The sequence below is a fragment of the Tyto alba genome, unplaced genomic scaffold, assembly GCF_018691265.1.
Source record: "Tyto alba isolate M040663 unplaced genomic scaffold, T.alba_DEE_v4.0 Super-Scaffold_12, whole genome shotgun sequence".
Lineage (NCBI taxonomy): Eukaryota > Metazoa > Chordata > Aves > Strigiformes > Tytonidae > Tyto > Tyto alba.
The window spans coordinates 422133-436528 of NW_024881274.1; the positions used below are offsets into that span (position 1 = coordinate 422133).

General features: G+C 39.5%; 1 protein-coding gene across 1 annotated transcript; it reads left to right on the top strand.

Annotated features, from left to right (window-relative positions):
* Positions 1 to 12870: 12870 nt before the first annotated feature.
* LOC104366821 (olfactory receptor 10A7-like) lies at positions 12871 to 13885 on the top strand. The gene is given in 2 exon segments (XM_009973809.2): positions 12871 to 13610; positions 13612 to 13885. Coding segments are annotated over 2 exon segments (1014 nt in total).
* Positions 13886 to 14396: the final 511 nt, after the last annotated feature.

A 14396-nucleotide genomic window follows, 5' to 3' on the forward strand; every position in this document is an offset into this window, starting at 1 on the left:
AATTGTGATTAAAATCACTGTCTTTATCAGATTAATGTTGTTTTTCAAAGTTTTTCACTATTTTCAGAATCTACAATGATGAGAAATAGGTCATATGGACAACACATAATTTTCCAGTAGGAGGTGGGAGACTATCCTAGAATTAGCTAAGAACACAGAGACATGGTATATACCTCTTCTGACCAGAAGCTCTTCTCCACATTCTAGGATAGCATGTGGGGAATAATACTTATGTCACCTCAACAGAGTGATCTTGATGTCCTTAATTGATTGTATGTATTTCAAAAACTGTTGTCTGAATTAGCTAAGGAGATTCCCTTGGAGCTGTCATTGTTGAGCTGGAAGGAAAGAAACTACAGCTCTATAGCATTGCTTTTTCCATGATATTACATATTAAACAGATTTTCCTCATTAACATGTACATGCATACCAGATTATTAACAGAGATCTGGTGAACAGAGATGTATATCCTACCTTTTAAGTAATTTATTGCTGCTATGCCTTCCACACTGGAATAGTGATAATTCAACAGAAGGGCTGGTGTGTATTTCAATCTCTGGGGCTTTTTTCCTGCCTACGTGAGTTTCTTCAACAAAGAATCTTGGATCTCAAGAGAAAAAATTTTCCTCAAAAATCATTCTGAACATTTACAGAGCATTTTTACTGAACAAGGCCTCGGATGTCATCTGTAAAAAAAAAGGTCATGCGTCCACTTCTCTATTTCACAAAATTAGGTTCTACTGAAAACCACAAACCATTTGTACCACTGTAACATGGACCTTGGACCTTATGCCAGTTTGTACCAGCTGGGATATGGTCAGGAAGAGAAGCCCTGATTTTACCTGGCCATGGAATGGACAGTGCCTGAAGCAGAATTTCTGGCCAACAAGGATTATAACCAGAGAACATCATGTTCAACCTGACCGCTGTCCAGTAATTCAGTGAGACACCTGTGTAGGGGCTGAATGACCCCAGGATTTCTCTGAGTCTCCCTGGAAGAGGCATAAACCTTCTCGAGAAGCTCACTCCAATTGTTTCAGGCAGGGTGCCAAGCAAGTGATAATGTGCTCATCTCCCTCCTTTAAATACATATTAACCTGTCAGACACAGGCAAGCTCGTATAATTACATTAGAGAACCATATCACATAGACATCCTAAGTGGACCTTATAATCAACAAAGAAACCTCACTGAGACTACTCAAGGACCATGGAGAAGAACTAGGATATGGCTAATACTGAAACATCAAAGATGATACACTGAGGTACTGTTGCTCTTGACTATTTAAGAGGGAGCAATTATAAACTTATTGCAGATGATATAAGGAAACTCACCTGGAAAACACAAAAAAACCCAGAGGAGTCACCACATATCAATTTATATAAAGTTCTCTCCTGATCTCAGTTTGACTTTTGTTAATGAATAGCAACATCATCACATTAAGGTGAGTTGCTACCATTTTATTCATAAGTGACAGCAGCCCTCTGGCAGATGCCCATTTGTATTAACTAGTTACAAAGCAAGTGGCTGTGAATAGCCAGAGCAGAATGGGGCAAATGAATCCTAACCCCAGTGCCCTCACAACATTATCCTGCCATGGCTTGTTGAGCCAGGACTCCTCCCTTATTTCATGTGTCCTCCAAGCAGATGCCAAGAGCTGGAAAGGCTCCCCTTCTGGTCAATGGAGAGATTTAGGCATTTTAATGCAATTAATTGGAGCTAATCCCAGTTCCACCAGAAAGTAACCATTCTGCCACTGCAATGCTCTTGGAGCAACAGGCTTCCAGCTGCAATGCCAGGGAGGAGTGCATTCCACCTATGGCATGTGTCAGCCACACATAAATGTCTCAGAGACCTTAGGGTTCTTAGAAGCACACTGTACACTTGACACGCACCCTTAACATTTAACCAGAAGAACCTCAAACTTTATGCAAGAATCAATAAAATAAAGGAGAAACAACTGCTTTTGTCTGCATTGCCAGGGTGATGTTTTAAATGCAGGGCTTTTCATCTGCACACTCATGTGTGTATGTTACCAACCACAAAGGTTGTACTGTTAGCTTGGTACAATTAGGTAGACACTGTACAAATATTCAAAACATAAACAATTTTTTTCCCCCCTTTCCCTTTTAAGATTACTGTCAGTCTCCACAGAGAAAGGCAAGACTTCAAAATTATTATAAATATAATACAGGCTATTATTAATCATCCCAGTTGCTGCAACAGCTTTCTTCAGTGTGATAAATCCTAACTCATACATCCCCAAACATATCACCTGTTAGGTCATGTATGTTGCTCACTGTCACTTATAGGTTCATTACCCACAAGCCAAACAAAACCACATTCAAATGAAAAAAGTTGTGCCTTCCTAAGATCAGCAGGGGTTGGGTTGATACATGTGTATCTTAGGAAGGCATGAACTATTTCTTCTCTCTCATAAGCTTCTGGGTTTTTTTCTGATGTGTTAATATTTCATACATTCCTCTGAGCAACACACATTTAAGAGAGAATATTTTTATATGTTTTCAGCTATTTCATGCATAAATTTATGGGAAAAAAAAGTATTCATGAAGAAAAATGCTCATTCAGTGAAGGATGGCAAATGAGAGAAATTGTGGAGAGAGAAGGAAAGCAGATAAGCTGTGGAAGATAGACATTAAATTTATTTGCCTAATGTTTAAAATAGTCATAATAAGTTTCTCCTCTAGACAGCACAGATATATTATATACTGACTTCAGGAGGAGGTGCAACCCACTCTGGATCTATCTATTCCTTTCCACTGTCCAAAAGAACCCCTACAGGCAGGTTTAACCTCATGCTTTAGATACAAAGATACCAGGTTAAGATCCCTGGAGTTCTTTCCAGACAGCATTTCTGTGACTGTAACAATCTCAAATACAGGGAAGTAACTTATGAATGCTGAAAGTGAGACAAGCAAAATGCCAGAGTAAATACTTCTGAGGATTCTTATTGTAGGGTCAGTCTTACACTTTTAAGATTGGCTAATGGCTTGGAGATGTTGCAAATTTACACTTCAGTCAACTACAGAATCTTGTGTAATCCATCCATTCTTTAGTCCCATCTCCTGCCTTCATGAAGAGCCAGATATGACAATCCCTGCAAGACAGTTATTCAGTTGCTCATTTACATCTTTTTGAAGTAGATTTCTCATCATCCTTTGACTACACCGTTTTTTCTTCCTTCATATCACACTGCACAGTTCCTTCAACTGGAAAGATTTCCTTTTTCTTTCTTGAATTGAGAACTCAATTTTATTGTAGCATAGAGAACATATGAACATAGAGAACATATTGTAGTATAGAGATCATATAAAGGAATGCATTAGTATTTTCTTTCTCTAACCATGTATGAAAAGATTGGAGCAGGTATGATACTCTCTTCTCTTCCTTTCTATGGCCACAATCTTCTAGGCTAAAACATTCATTCTCCTAATGCTCAATCAAAAGGGGCTTCTTGCCTCTTTTTCCTCTCAAAATCTGCAATATATTGCTTTCTACAGATGTGCTTTCCAAGTAAAACTTAGTAACATATCTCAGGAACACCAGTGGCTTTTCCAGAGGCTTAGAAATCCCAATATGTTCTTGCTGTGACATTTTATTTTACTGTCTAATTGCAGAAACTTAGCAAGATGAGAGGGAAAATATCATTATGTCAAGTTATGCCTAAAAATAGAGCCATTTGGCTAGGTCCCTGCCATTTATCCTTCAGAGATGGTAATCCCCTTATCTTCCAGATGGACAATGATGCAATAATGCATTCTTTGGACATTATTGAAGGAATTCCCTTCAATTAAACTGTCATCTTTATATTGATATATTATGACCCCTGGTTCCAGTGGGATTTGTTCTAACTCCTGAGCTAGACCCTAATTTGATAATGTACGGCTATGTCTGAATCCCTGAGGCAATTGAGTAAAAGTGCACTGAATTCCACCCCAAGCAAATTTTTCTTGACCCTCAGCTTTTAAGGGGGCCATAAAAATAATATCTTTTACACGCACATCCAAGGATGGGCTGTTTGCTCTAAAGTAAAAACAAGATATGTGATAGATGAGATGCCAGCCTGTAGGGATCCACTGTTTTTATCAGTTTACTATCTAAAACTAGGTACCATTAGGTTTACTAGCAGTTCATACAGGAGAACTATAAAGGGAATGAGTTTTTCTGAATACCCTGTCATTCTAAATCCTGAATAAGAGTAGTTATGGCTAGTGTGTCTTTACAACTAATACTATATTGTCGTACATGAATCAAGGCACTTTGGGGTAATTCAGGTGTGGCCTATAACGGGCAGTAGACCCTTCAGCTGGTCTATCTATAGAGATTGCGGAGCTTTTGAATCTGAGGGTTTGGCACCCAGTGCCTAATGCAGTACTTACAGTCTGGAATTTTAATATATCCATATCTAATAGATTTAAGGTTCCTACCATCACTATGGGTCTTCGCGTTCTTCCATTTGTCAGGTTCAACTTTATCATAGCTACTGGGAGCTTTTGTCTGTCTCTGTTGCAGAAACTCTCAGACAATTAAATAACAGCAAAAAAAAATTATTTTTCAGCACAATTAACCAACAATCCTCAAACATACAAACAGCAGGTTCAAATGTCCATAAGAGGAGAACAAAACTATCACCACACAAACTCCTAGGGTTTAATGATGACCCAAAATACTCAATCACTCACCTAAAAAAAATGGACTCTCCACCTTGAGGAACTTCTCAGGGCAGCTTCCCAACCCAAATGAACCCCAAGGAGTTTCCTTGGGCATCATCCCAGCCCAAGGCAAGAGGCCTTACCTGCAGCAAAGTGCTCCGGGAGGGACGAGCTCCAAATGGCTCCCCCAGGGACTCATTTATACCCAAGCCGAATCTGACCTGTGGTCAATCCCAGCCCCTCTTGGCTGAGGACCCCAACTGCTGTAAAGCCCTGAGAACAAGGGCACAGAAAAGGTTCAGCAGTCGGGAAGTCACATTTTCATTGGGCAGGTGCACCTGCCACAGTTCCAGCAATCCATGCCATGTAAATATTTTCTTGAGTTAGCTGGATCAATCCAGGGGTGTCCTTAGCTTTAATGATGGGTATTGAGGCACCTGTGTCCATGAGAAAAGGGACAGAGTATTTATCATTTATCATCAAAGGTATATGAGGACCTTTACTAATATTAAGTCCAAAAATTTCAGCCACTTTAGACAGGTCTTCAGGGCCTGGAAGCTGGGAGTTTCTCCATTATTTTCCAAAAGATGGGGATGGAACAGCAGATGCAGCAATTTCCTCTAGCACCTTCCCAACATTCAGGCTGCAGCTGCAGTCCTTCTCACAAATATCCTATAGTTTCTGTAATGTGGGTATAGGGAATCTGTCTAACTGGACTATCATAAACCCTATTCCTTGTGGGGAGGCCCATAAATGTTTCTGTTCTGGATATCACTCCTTTCTGTCAGGGTGTCTTTTGGCATGAGATTAATTCCTTTTATGGGGGCCTTTGAATATTTTGCCCCCATTCTTACTATTCCGACCTCCCTTTGACATTTGGATCTTCCTTACTCACCCTTCCTTTTGACTTACCACCTTCTCAGGGATTCCCATAAAATCTGTCCATCTCTGCAGCCTTTGAGACATCATGGTGTTCCAGTCATGTGTTCCACTGTGTAACCTCCAGGCCAGGCTTTTTGGTCTCCCACGTATTGCGTTTTGCAATAGCTTTGACTTCCTTCCTGCTGTTGCTATCAATAATGGACATCATATGCTGGGGTATAGTGCCTTGCTCATTAAGCACATTTTGGGCAGCCAGCACCCATATTCACTGAGCTAGTCTGTCAGGAGTATTCTAAGGAGGGTTATAACCTCGTGTTCCTTGAAGTTGTCTAAGATCACGTAATACTGAAGATAACAAAGATAAGGTGTTCTGTCCAGTCCCTACCTTGTAGTTTTGAAGAAATATCCCTCCTCCCAAGAATATTTGACTAGCCTCATTCCAGTCAAATATAATGGCTGCAGCAGAACTGTGACACCACCCATCCTAACCAATCTTCACTCACTTGGCTTCTTCCCATACTGTAAGGACGCGTGCCTTAGCTTCTTCATCATTGTATGACACAGTGATCATAGCAACCTGAGGTGGGGCTGGGGGGTGCCTGCTGTGGCTGTCTGGCAGGGGCTGGAGGTTTTATCGTGCCAATTTTAATAAATGGGTCCAAGAGGGCCACTGGGTTTGCACCTGTCACCTCATACAGATCAGGCTCAGGTAGCAGTGTGGCTAAGTTGGGGGCAAAAGGCCCATTGTCATAATCGAGATCAGAATCATCCTTCTCTTCATCAACTCCCAGTGCATAGATCTTTTGAATAATCTCACCCTCTGAGACTGAGTGGGTACACACTTTCTCTAGCTTTTTCAAAGCCAGAGGTCTACCACTAGTTTCTAACCACTGAAGTTGTTGGTTTTTTCCATCTTTTTCCAAGAGATTCAAAACTTATGCCTCTGCATCTTTAGCTCACTGTTCAGTGTCCTGAACTCACAGCTCAGCACCTTTTATAACATATCAGTGTCCATTAATGTCTCTGTGAGAAGCCCAGTGAAGGGTCCCTTGCCTTTCTTTGCTTTATGTTTGGAAGTTCCTGCTACTTCTGAAATTCTGTTCACAGTGTCTTCCAGTCAAGACAATTTTCAGTGATCTGTTTCCTGTGTCACTTTAGCATTTTCCATTTCTTGTTCTCTTGCATTTTAGCTATTCTTCTACAGCCTTCTCCATGACCTGTGTGTTTACAGCACCCTACTTCTGACATCAGTGAATGTCACGGTCACTATCCATGAGGGTTACCTGACTTGTAGGGCTGTAAAGACTGTAACCATGGATTCGTAGGATTCCGTAATACACAAGGACATGGAAGTTTTGTTTCCATTCATTACTTTATTGCAAATCGTTACTAGTAAAACAAGTATATGTTGTAACTTACTACAAAATTGTCACTAGTAAAGCAAGTATAAATTTATAATCATTAACTATATGTACACCTATACATGTATATTCGAGGTATTACGGGTATGGCACTCACCAAACAACTCCCAGGAGTGGTGTCAATAGACAGACAAATCTCACTTCAAAGATAATCCGTGTCACGGAGTCCAGAGTCAGCCAAGCATCCCAGACGAGGGTCTGATCTGTCCAGGAGATCTCACACAGAGGAGCTCGTTTTGGGTAGATAGTGAGATATTTTTATATCTTTGGTGTAGATACATAAATGGGCATAAGTAGTGCAGATATTTAATTGGGACACCAGTTCGTGGAACAGTTATTGCTGACTTCTGCTTTCCTAGAAGTTCAGTTTGTTACTGTGGTTTCTTTGTTCTTTGTTCTATCTTGATCTTTGAGCTGTGCATATCAAGGATGTCCCAGCCTCCCAGCCAAGCAGATGTCCTTCTCTGTCAGTATTTTTCCATTATCACTGTGTTGCCTTTATGGCTGCTTCATCAGTGAGTTTGTTGAATCCTAACAAAAGCAGGCTCAAAAGAACTTTATTACTATCTACAAGTACCTAACAGATGAGTATGAAGAAAGTAGGACCAAATCTGTTGTTAAAACCAGAATAAGATACAGTACTATAAAATTATTGCTTGAAGAACACTTCCAATCAGTTATCACAGTAAGCTGAAATGAATCCTGGTGGATGCTGTATCCTTAAACTTGCCTCTTCTATTTTCTTTTGTCTTTCACTCTGCATTGTTGAGCACTCAGACCAGCAATTACGTTACTTCTGATTGCTATTTCCATTATCATCTTAATTGTTTTTCTTATTCTTTTTTATTTTCTTTTTTGTTTGTTTGTTTGTAGCATACAGTATAAGACAAATATCTGCTCATTTTACTCATTAGATTCATACATTATCTATGAGTTTGTTCACTGATGCTAGCTCATTTTTCTTCTGGCTTGCCTGGTCAGTTTTGGTGCTGCTGATTTTGAAGTAAATACACAATAAATTAACTAAAACCACTTTATTCTTTGCATATTTTATTAAATCTTGTGGCAAGCAGAACAATTTTTTTGTCTTTTGAGGACAAAGTTTCTGAATAATTTACAATAATTTAAAGATATAAAGAACAGTATGATATAGCTGCTGTCATGGTTGGTATTTTTTTCTCTCCTTACTTTAGAAGAACAAGCCCAGTGTCTAGAAAGCAGTGTACAGTGTCTTGCTAATTGACCTTGGGTATCTGACACATCTGCAAGAGACAATCAGATACTACACAGGAGTCATAAGGAACCTTCATCCTTCTGGAGAAGCTGAAATATTCTGCGTCACGTCAATCATTCCACAGACCCAGAAGTGTCATTAGAACCCTATGTTTAGTCAGCTGAATCCAATCTAAGAACACCAATGACAATAACAGGACCTTCAACATCTATACATATGGACACCAACATATGGGTCCCAACATGGGTCCCTTAACCTTCAGACTGACTTTTTTCTTCCATCTGTACTTCATTCTATCACATAGATCAGTTTAGTGGTCCAAAGCTAGCAGATATGATGATAGAATGTCCATGACTGGAGACAATCAAAGTGTGCTTGGACAAGGCCTTAAGGAATCTGATCTAAATTAGCCATGCTCCAAGTGGGAGTGAATCAGGGAACATCAGAGCTCCTGCCCAACCTGATTTGTCACACATAGGACTTACAGAAGAACCACATCCTTCCAGAGCAGCAGCTGGAAGCCAAAGGATACATTATAGATCACTTAAAAGGTACCAGGCTTTCAAGGTACATAAATTCCTCCCCAACTTAATGAGTCAATGAAGTCTAGAAAGTTATGGAAATGACCATATACACACTTACTGGGGTCTTTCCTGGCGTTTACATGTCATTGTATTCCTATGTACAACCAGAAAAGCAATCATCTTGCAGCAGATAATTGGCTACGATCATATGCACTGTTAACATGATGGACCTCACTCTATCTCCCACGTGGATTTAATAAAAAAAAACAATTCAAAGGAATTCTCAGAACTTGCCCAAACTGCCAATTGTTTTGTTTGAGGGCACTGCTCCTCAGACTGTCCGCATTGTTATATTGGTTTTGCCTGGGATAGAGTTAATTTTCTTCATAGTAGCTCATATGGTGTTCTGTTTTGGATTTGTGACAAAAACAGTATTGATAACACAATGATGTTTTAGCTATTGCTGAGCAGTGCTTGCACAGCATCAATGCTTTTTCTGCTTCTCACAGAAGAGAAAGGGGGGGGACAGGGCCAGGACAGCTGACCCCAACTGACCAAAGAGATATTCCATACCATATGACATCTTGCTCAGCAGTAAAAGCTGGGGGAAAGAAGGAGGAAGTGGGGGATGTTCAGAGTTATTTTGTTCGTCTCCCCAGGTAACTGTTACGTGTGATGGCTCTCCTGGAAATGGCTAAACACCTGCCTGCTGATGGGAAGTAGTGAAAGGATTCCTTATTTTGATTTATTTGCACAGGAAGCTTTTGCTTTACCTATTAAACTGTCTTTATTTCAATCCACAAGTTTTATCACTTCTCTTCCAATTCTTTCCCCCATTCTGCTGAGGAGAGAAAATGAGGAAATGGCTGTGTGGTGCTTAGATACATATTCAGGTTAGCTGTCTAGATGCTATTTCTACCTTGGTTTTCCATTTGGAGAGAGCAAAATAGCTGCCACTTGAGGTAACACATACATGGAGAAGAGAACAGTTTACTCTATAATCCTCATGGTACAGGTAGGATGAATTTGAGCCATTCTGGACTGGAAACTGTGGCCTGTTTCTGTGTGAGAGTCACAAAGAAACCATAGGGGTTTTTTTGTTTAGTTTTGTTGAGTTTGGGAGATTGGCCTTTTTGTGAGGTTTTTTGCATTTTCAAAGTAAAATGGCTAATTTAAGAAATTCCAACATATTTTCTTGGCAAACCAGGCTACTCAGGCATGATTTTCCATTGAGTCATCAATGCTGACTGTTCCAAATCATTTTCTCGTCATTTCTGTGCCTGGATAGGGCTTCCATGAATATATGCTCCATAATCTTGCTGGAGAATTAGATAGTTTCTTGCGTTCTTCTTGCTTATTTGGAAAACTGGGTGTGAAATTTTTCTTTTTCCAGTCATTTGGGAATTCTGCTCATTGCCACCATCTTTCAAGCAGTGGGATGATATCATCCTTGCAAAGACATCACTTGACAGCCTTGACAAGAGGGTTGAGGGTAGTAGGGTTTTCTTACAAGCCTATGTTTCCGGGTGATAGTGAGGCCATTGGACTCTGCTGCTGTCACCTTCCCCCAAGACAGGATGTTGTCTCTGGCTCACGGTGTAAGTGTTGAGTGTAAATAAGGGGTGATTGCATAGAACCATTGCTCTTCCCTAGCTGAGTGGTTCAGAACATCCCTAATGCTCCTGTGGATGCCAAGGAAGGAATCTGTAACAACAATCCCAAACTTGTGCCATGGCCACGTCTTTTGCCTGACTGAACTACAAAACTAAGAAAGAGTAAGGGAGGATGATGATGTGCAGTCATGGTTCTCCCTGACATTTCTCTCTATGACCTTCTATTTACTGTTCTTCCTTTTGTTGTATCCATCTCTTTTACCTTCTTTTTCCTGCTTTGTCTCATGGCGGGTCAAATCCTTCTGCTTGTTCTATGGTAGCATGCCTTTACAGGAAGGGCTTGTTAGTCAAAGAACCACCACAGTCAGTGAGGCTGTGTGTAGCTGTCTGGTCCCAGAGAACAGGCTCATCTGTACTTTATCTGTCTTGTACACTGACATGACTAGAGTTTCTCTGTTCCTGGAAGAACAGTTTATGCTAGCCATGATGACCTGAGCTACTCTTCAATAAGCCTGGAGGAGAGTTCTTATTGCTACATATACTGGCATAGATAGCTAGAGTGTATAGAAAATAGGTAACAGGAGGCATTTTCTACGCAGGTGAGTCACATATTCAGACATCTACTTCGTGTAGTGCCTATAGGATATATTTGTATGCCTGTTCAATCAGTCAAGAAACTGTGTCCTGTATTGTGACTCTGTTGTCTATGAATAAGATCTAGATAGGTACAGCAAGTTTCATTTTCCTAACAAAGGCACCTATTGCCAGTTTAGACACATTGTGACACCTGGGACAACAGAACAGGGTTGGTAGATAAGACACAGGACCCATATGAGATGCTTACCATTCTGGAGTGGCAAATAAGTGGCAAAAAATCAGAAGTTAGATGTTTTCTCTCCTTAATATTCTACTCTCAAGATAGTTCTTTGGCTTTATACAACTTTCTTGTTGTCTAAAAATAAACAGTACTCTAAAGATCCTCCCACAATCACAATTTTAAATGCCTCTAGGAAAAGTGCTAAGGGAGTTACTTTGAAAATGGTGAAGAGCAGCTAGATGAAAGGAGATGCCAGGTTTTCTCCCAAGAGAGAAATAACATGAGTCATGAGACAATCTAGAGCTTTTCAGGTGTAGCCAGGGTTATTTACTGAGAAGGCTGAAATGCAAGAACAAGGGATGTATAAAAGATGAAGAGGAAAATCACATGTAGTTTAATAAAAGTTGTTGAATGTGGCACAATGAAAGTCTGATGATGTTTTACACCAGCTACACTCAACCACCAAGAAATGTTAAATGAATTAATATGGTGAGTTCTTTCAAGACCACAAATGAATGAGGAAAAGCTGTGATATATTTTTCTTGGAAAATAGATAGCAGTGTGAAATGTCATTTCACATTTCTGCACTTAACATTTCTCTACATAGCTTTGGCCTTTTCTTAGTTTCCTTCTTTCAGAAAACATTCTGTTTTAAAACAAATACAACTTTCATCTTCAGCTGTCTTATGCAAAGAAAAAAATATTTAATTTTAGTTTTTCCCCTTCTCTCATACAACATGTGGGAAAGACAGCAAAGGGTAAAAAGACATTAGAAACCATTTTCAAGTAACTGAAAATCCTTTTATCTCTTATTTTAAAAAGAAGTATTAAAAAATCCCCAAAATACCCAGTCAAGTTTAATGGCAATGAAAATTTTAAAAAGTAATCATTATTTTCATACTAATAAAATATTGAGGAAAAAAAGAGTTCTGCAGTAAAGATTAGCATATCCTTATCATGTGGCTTGAATCAGGGTGTCTTGCAGATACTGGCAGTGGACATCTCTATCTCTCTTTCTTCCTCAATCCCATAGCTCAACATGCCCTTTGGTCTCATTCTGAGGTTCAGAACTTTACCCAAAAAACATGATTCACCACTGGCATCTTCAGCATAATGAAAGATGGGATGTTGTTTGGGGCTAAAAGTGGAAGGGAAAGACAACTTAGAGATTTTCTTCCCACATCCTATATAGATTGCAACCAAGCTATCTTCATTAGGACTACTTAAGGGGAAAGGTAATGCTCATGCTGAGCAATAGTATTATAGTATTGGTTGTTCCTATAGATATGAACACAAAGGGGTTATGTATTTGCTTCTGTTACTCTTGAGAGTGAGTGTGTTGATTGACCTCTAGATGTAAGCATGAGGAGGATGGAAGGGAAAGTGGGGATTCTGTATCCAGATGCATAAATACACTTGTGTTTCTGTGTGATTGCATGTGTGTACATATAACTGCATGTCTGTAACTGATTGTTTATGTGAGTGGTTTAATATGGAAAGGTATTTGGGGGTGTGCTTCTGAATATGTTTGTGTGTCAGGCTGTAAATGAGTATCTAGACGTTTGAAGTAAAAAATATTGGTATTTCCCTAAGACTGTCTTATAAAGCTATTTGAACTACAATCATCCATTCCATTGTTAATTTCTGAATACACCAATCTGCAACATCATCATAGGGGATTAACTTCTGGGTTTATTCTTTCTTCAGATGGAGAATGAGGAAGATCTGAATTTGGGAAACATAACAAGAGTAACTCACTTCATCCTTCTGGGTTTCACTCATCTTGCTCAACTCCAGCTCTTACTCTTTGCGGTAGTTGTCTTGGTCTTCACAGACACAATGATGGGAAACATTGTCATTGTCCTCAGTGTAACTGTTGACCCTGCCCTTCATGTGCCCATATACTATTTTCTTAAAAATTTGCCTTTGATTGAGATCTGCTACATCTTAGATATTGTGCTAAATACGTTGATAAGTTTGTTGTCAGAAAGGAAGACCTCTTCTTTCACAACTTGTGCTCTGCAGTTGAACTTGATCATACTCTTTATCATGCCTGAGTGTTTCCTGTTAGTGATCATGGCTTATGACCAGTATGTAGCAATTTGCCACCAACAACACTATGCTATCATCATGACCAAAAAGACACGTAGGCAAATGTCAGCAGTAGCTTGGCTTTCTGGATTCCCTGTAACAGTTGGGCTCCCTGGCTGGCTATTCAGCATGCCTTTCTGCAAGTCAAACCAAGCCAAACATTTCTTCTGTAACATCTCACCTGCCCTGAGATTGGTGTGCTCAGATACCTATATATTTGAGCTTCTGGTGTTCATTGCCATGCTGCTTATCATGGTGCTGTCATTTATCCTAATCACCATCTCCTACCTCTACATCATCTATACCATTGTCCAGATGTCCGTGGCTAAAAGCAGGCAGAGGATGTTCTGCACGTGCTGCTCATCTCGTGGTTGTTATTCTCCTTTACTATACAACTTGCTTAATTAATTTAATCCATCCCATGTCAAGACTCTCACCAAATAACAAAAAGCTTGTGCCGCTTTCCTACACAGCCATTACAGCAATAATCAATCCCACCATCTACAGCCTCAGGAACAGCGAGGTAAAGGAAGCACTACAGAGAGCTTTTGACAGAAAGATGCTACCAGAAAGACTCACAACACTGTCATTTTTTTCAGTAGCAATTTCAGAAGTTTCAGACAATCTGTAAAGTTAAACACAATTAATATTGTCCTGAATTAAATGACATCTGAATAATTATCCCAAATCTTGCAAAAGTGTATCTGCCTATGCATAGGTCCGATACATTTTTATTTAGTCACCCTCTTCATAGATTTCCAGATTTTCCATGTTTTAAAAAGCAAACAAAAAAATCACTATTATTTACTCTGTAATATTTTTACCACTGTGATAGAAAAAGGAAGGAAAATAAAAAAGAAACATAATGATATACAACCTTTTTCAGGATTCTCAACTGCTTTGCTTTCCCATCATTTACAGATGTTAGCTGGGGTAAGTTGTCTCCACAAGATCAACTCTTACTGAATTTTAACTGCCTAAAATTGGACCTTCAAGTCTAAGTCAATCAAAGAATGATCTCTTTATGGATAATGGGAAAAAAAACAGCCACTTCTGGAGGGAAATCCTGCTGTAAGTTACATATCAAAGATAAACGGAGGAATCATTCTTTAGGAGTATCTATTTCTCATCTCTGACATAAC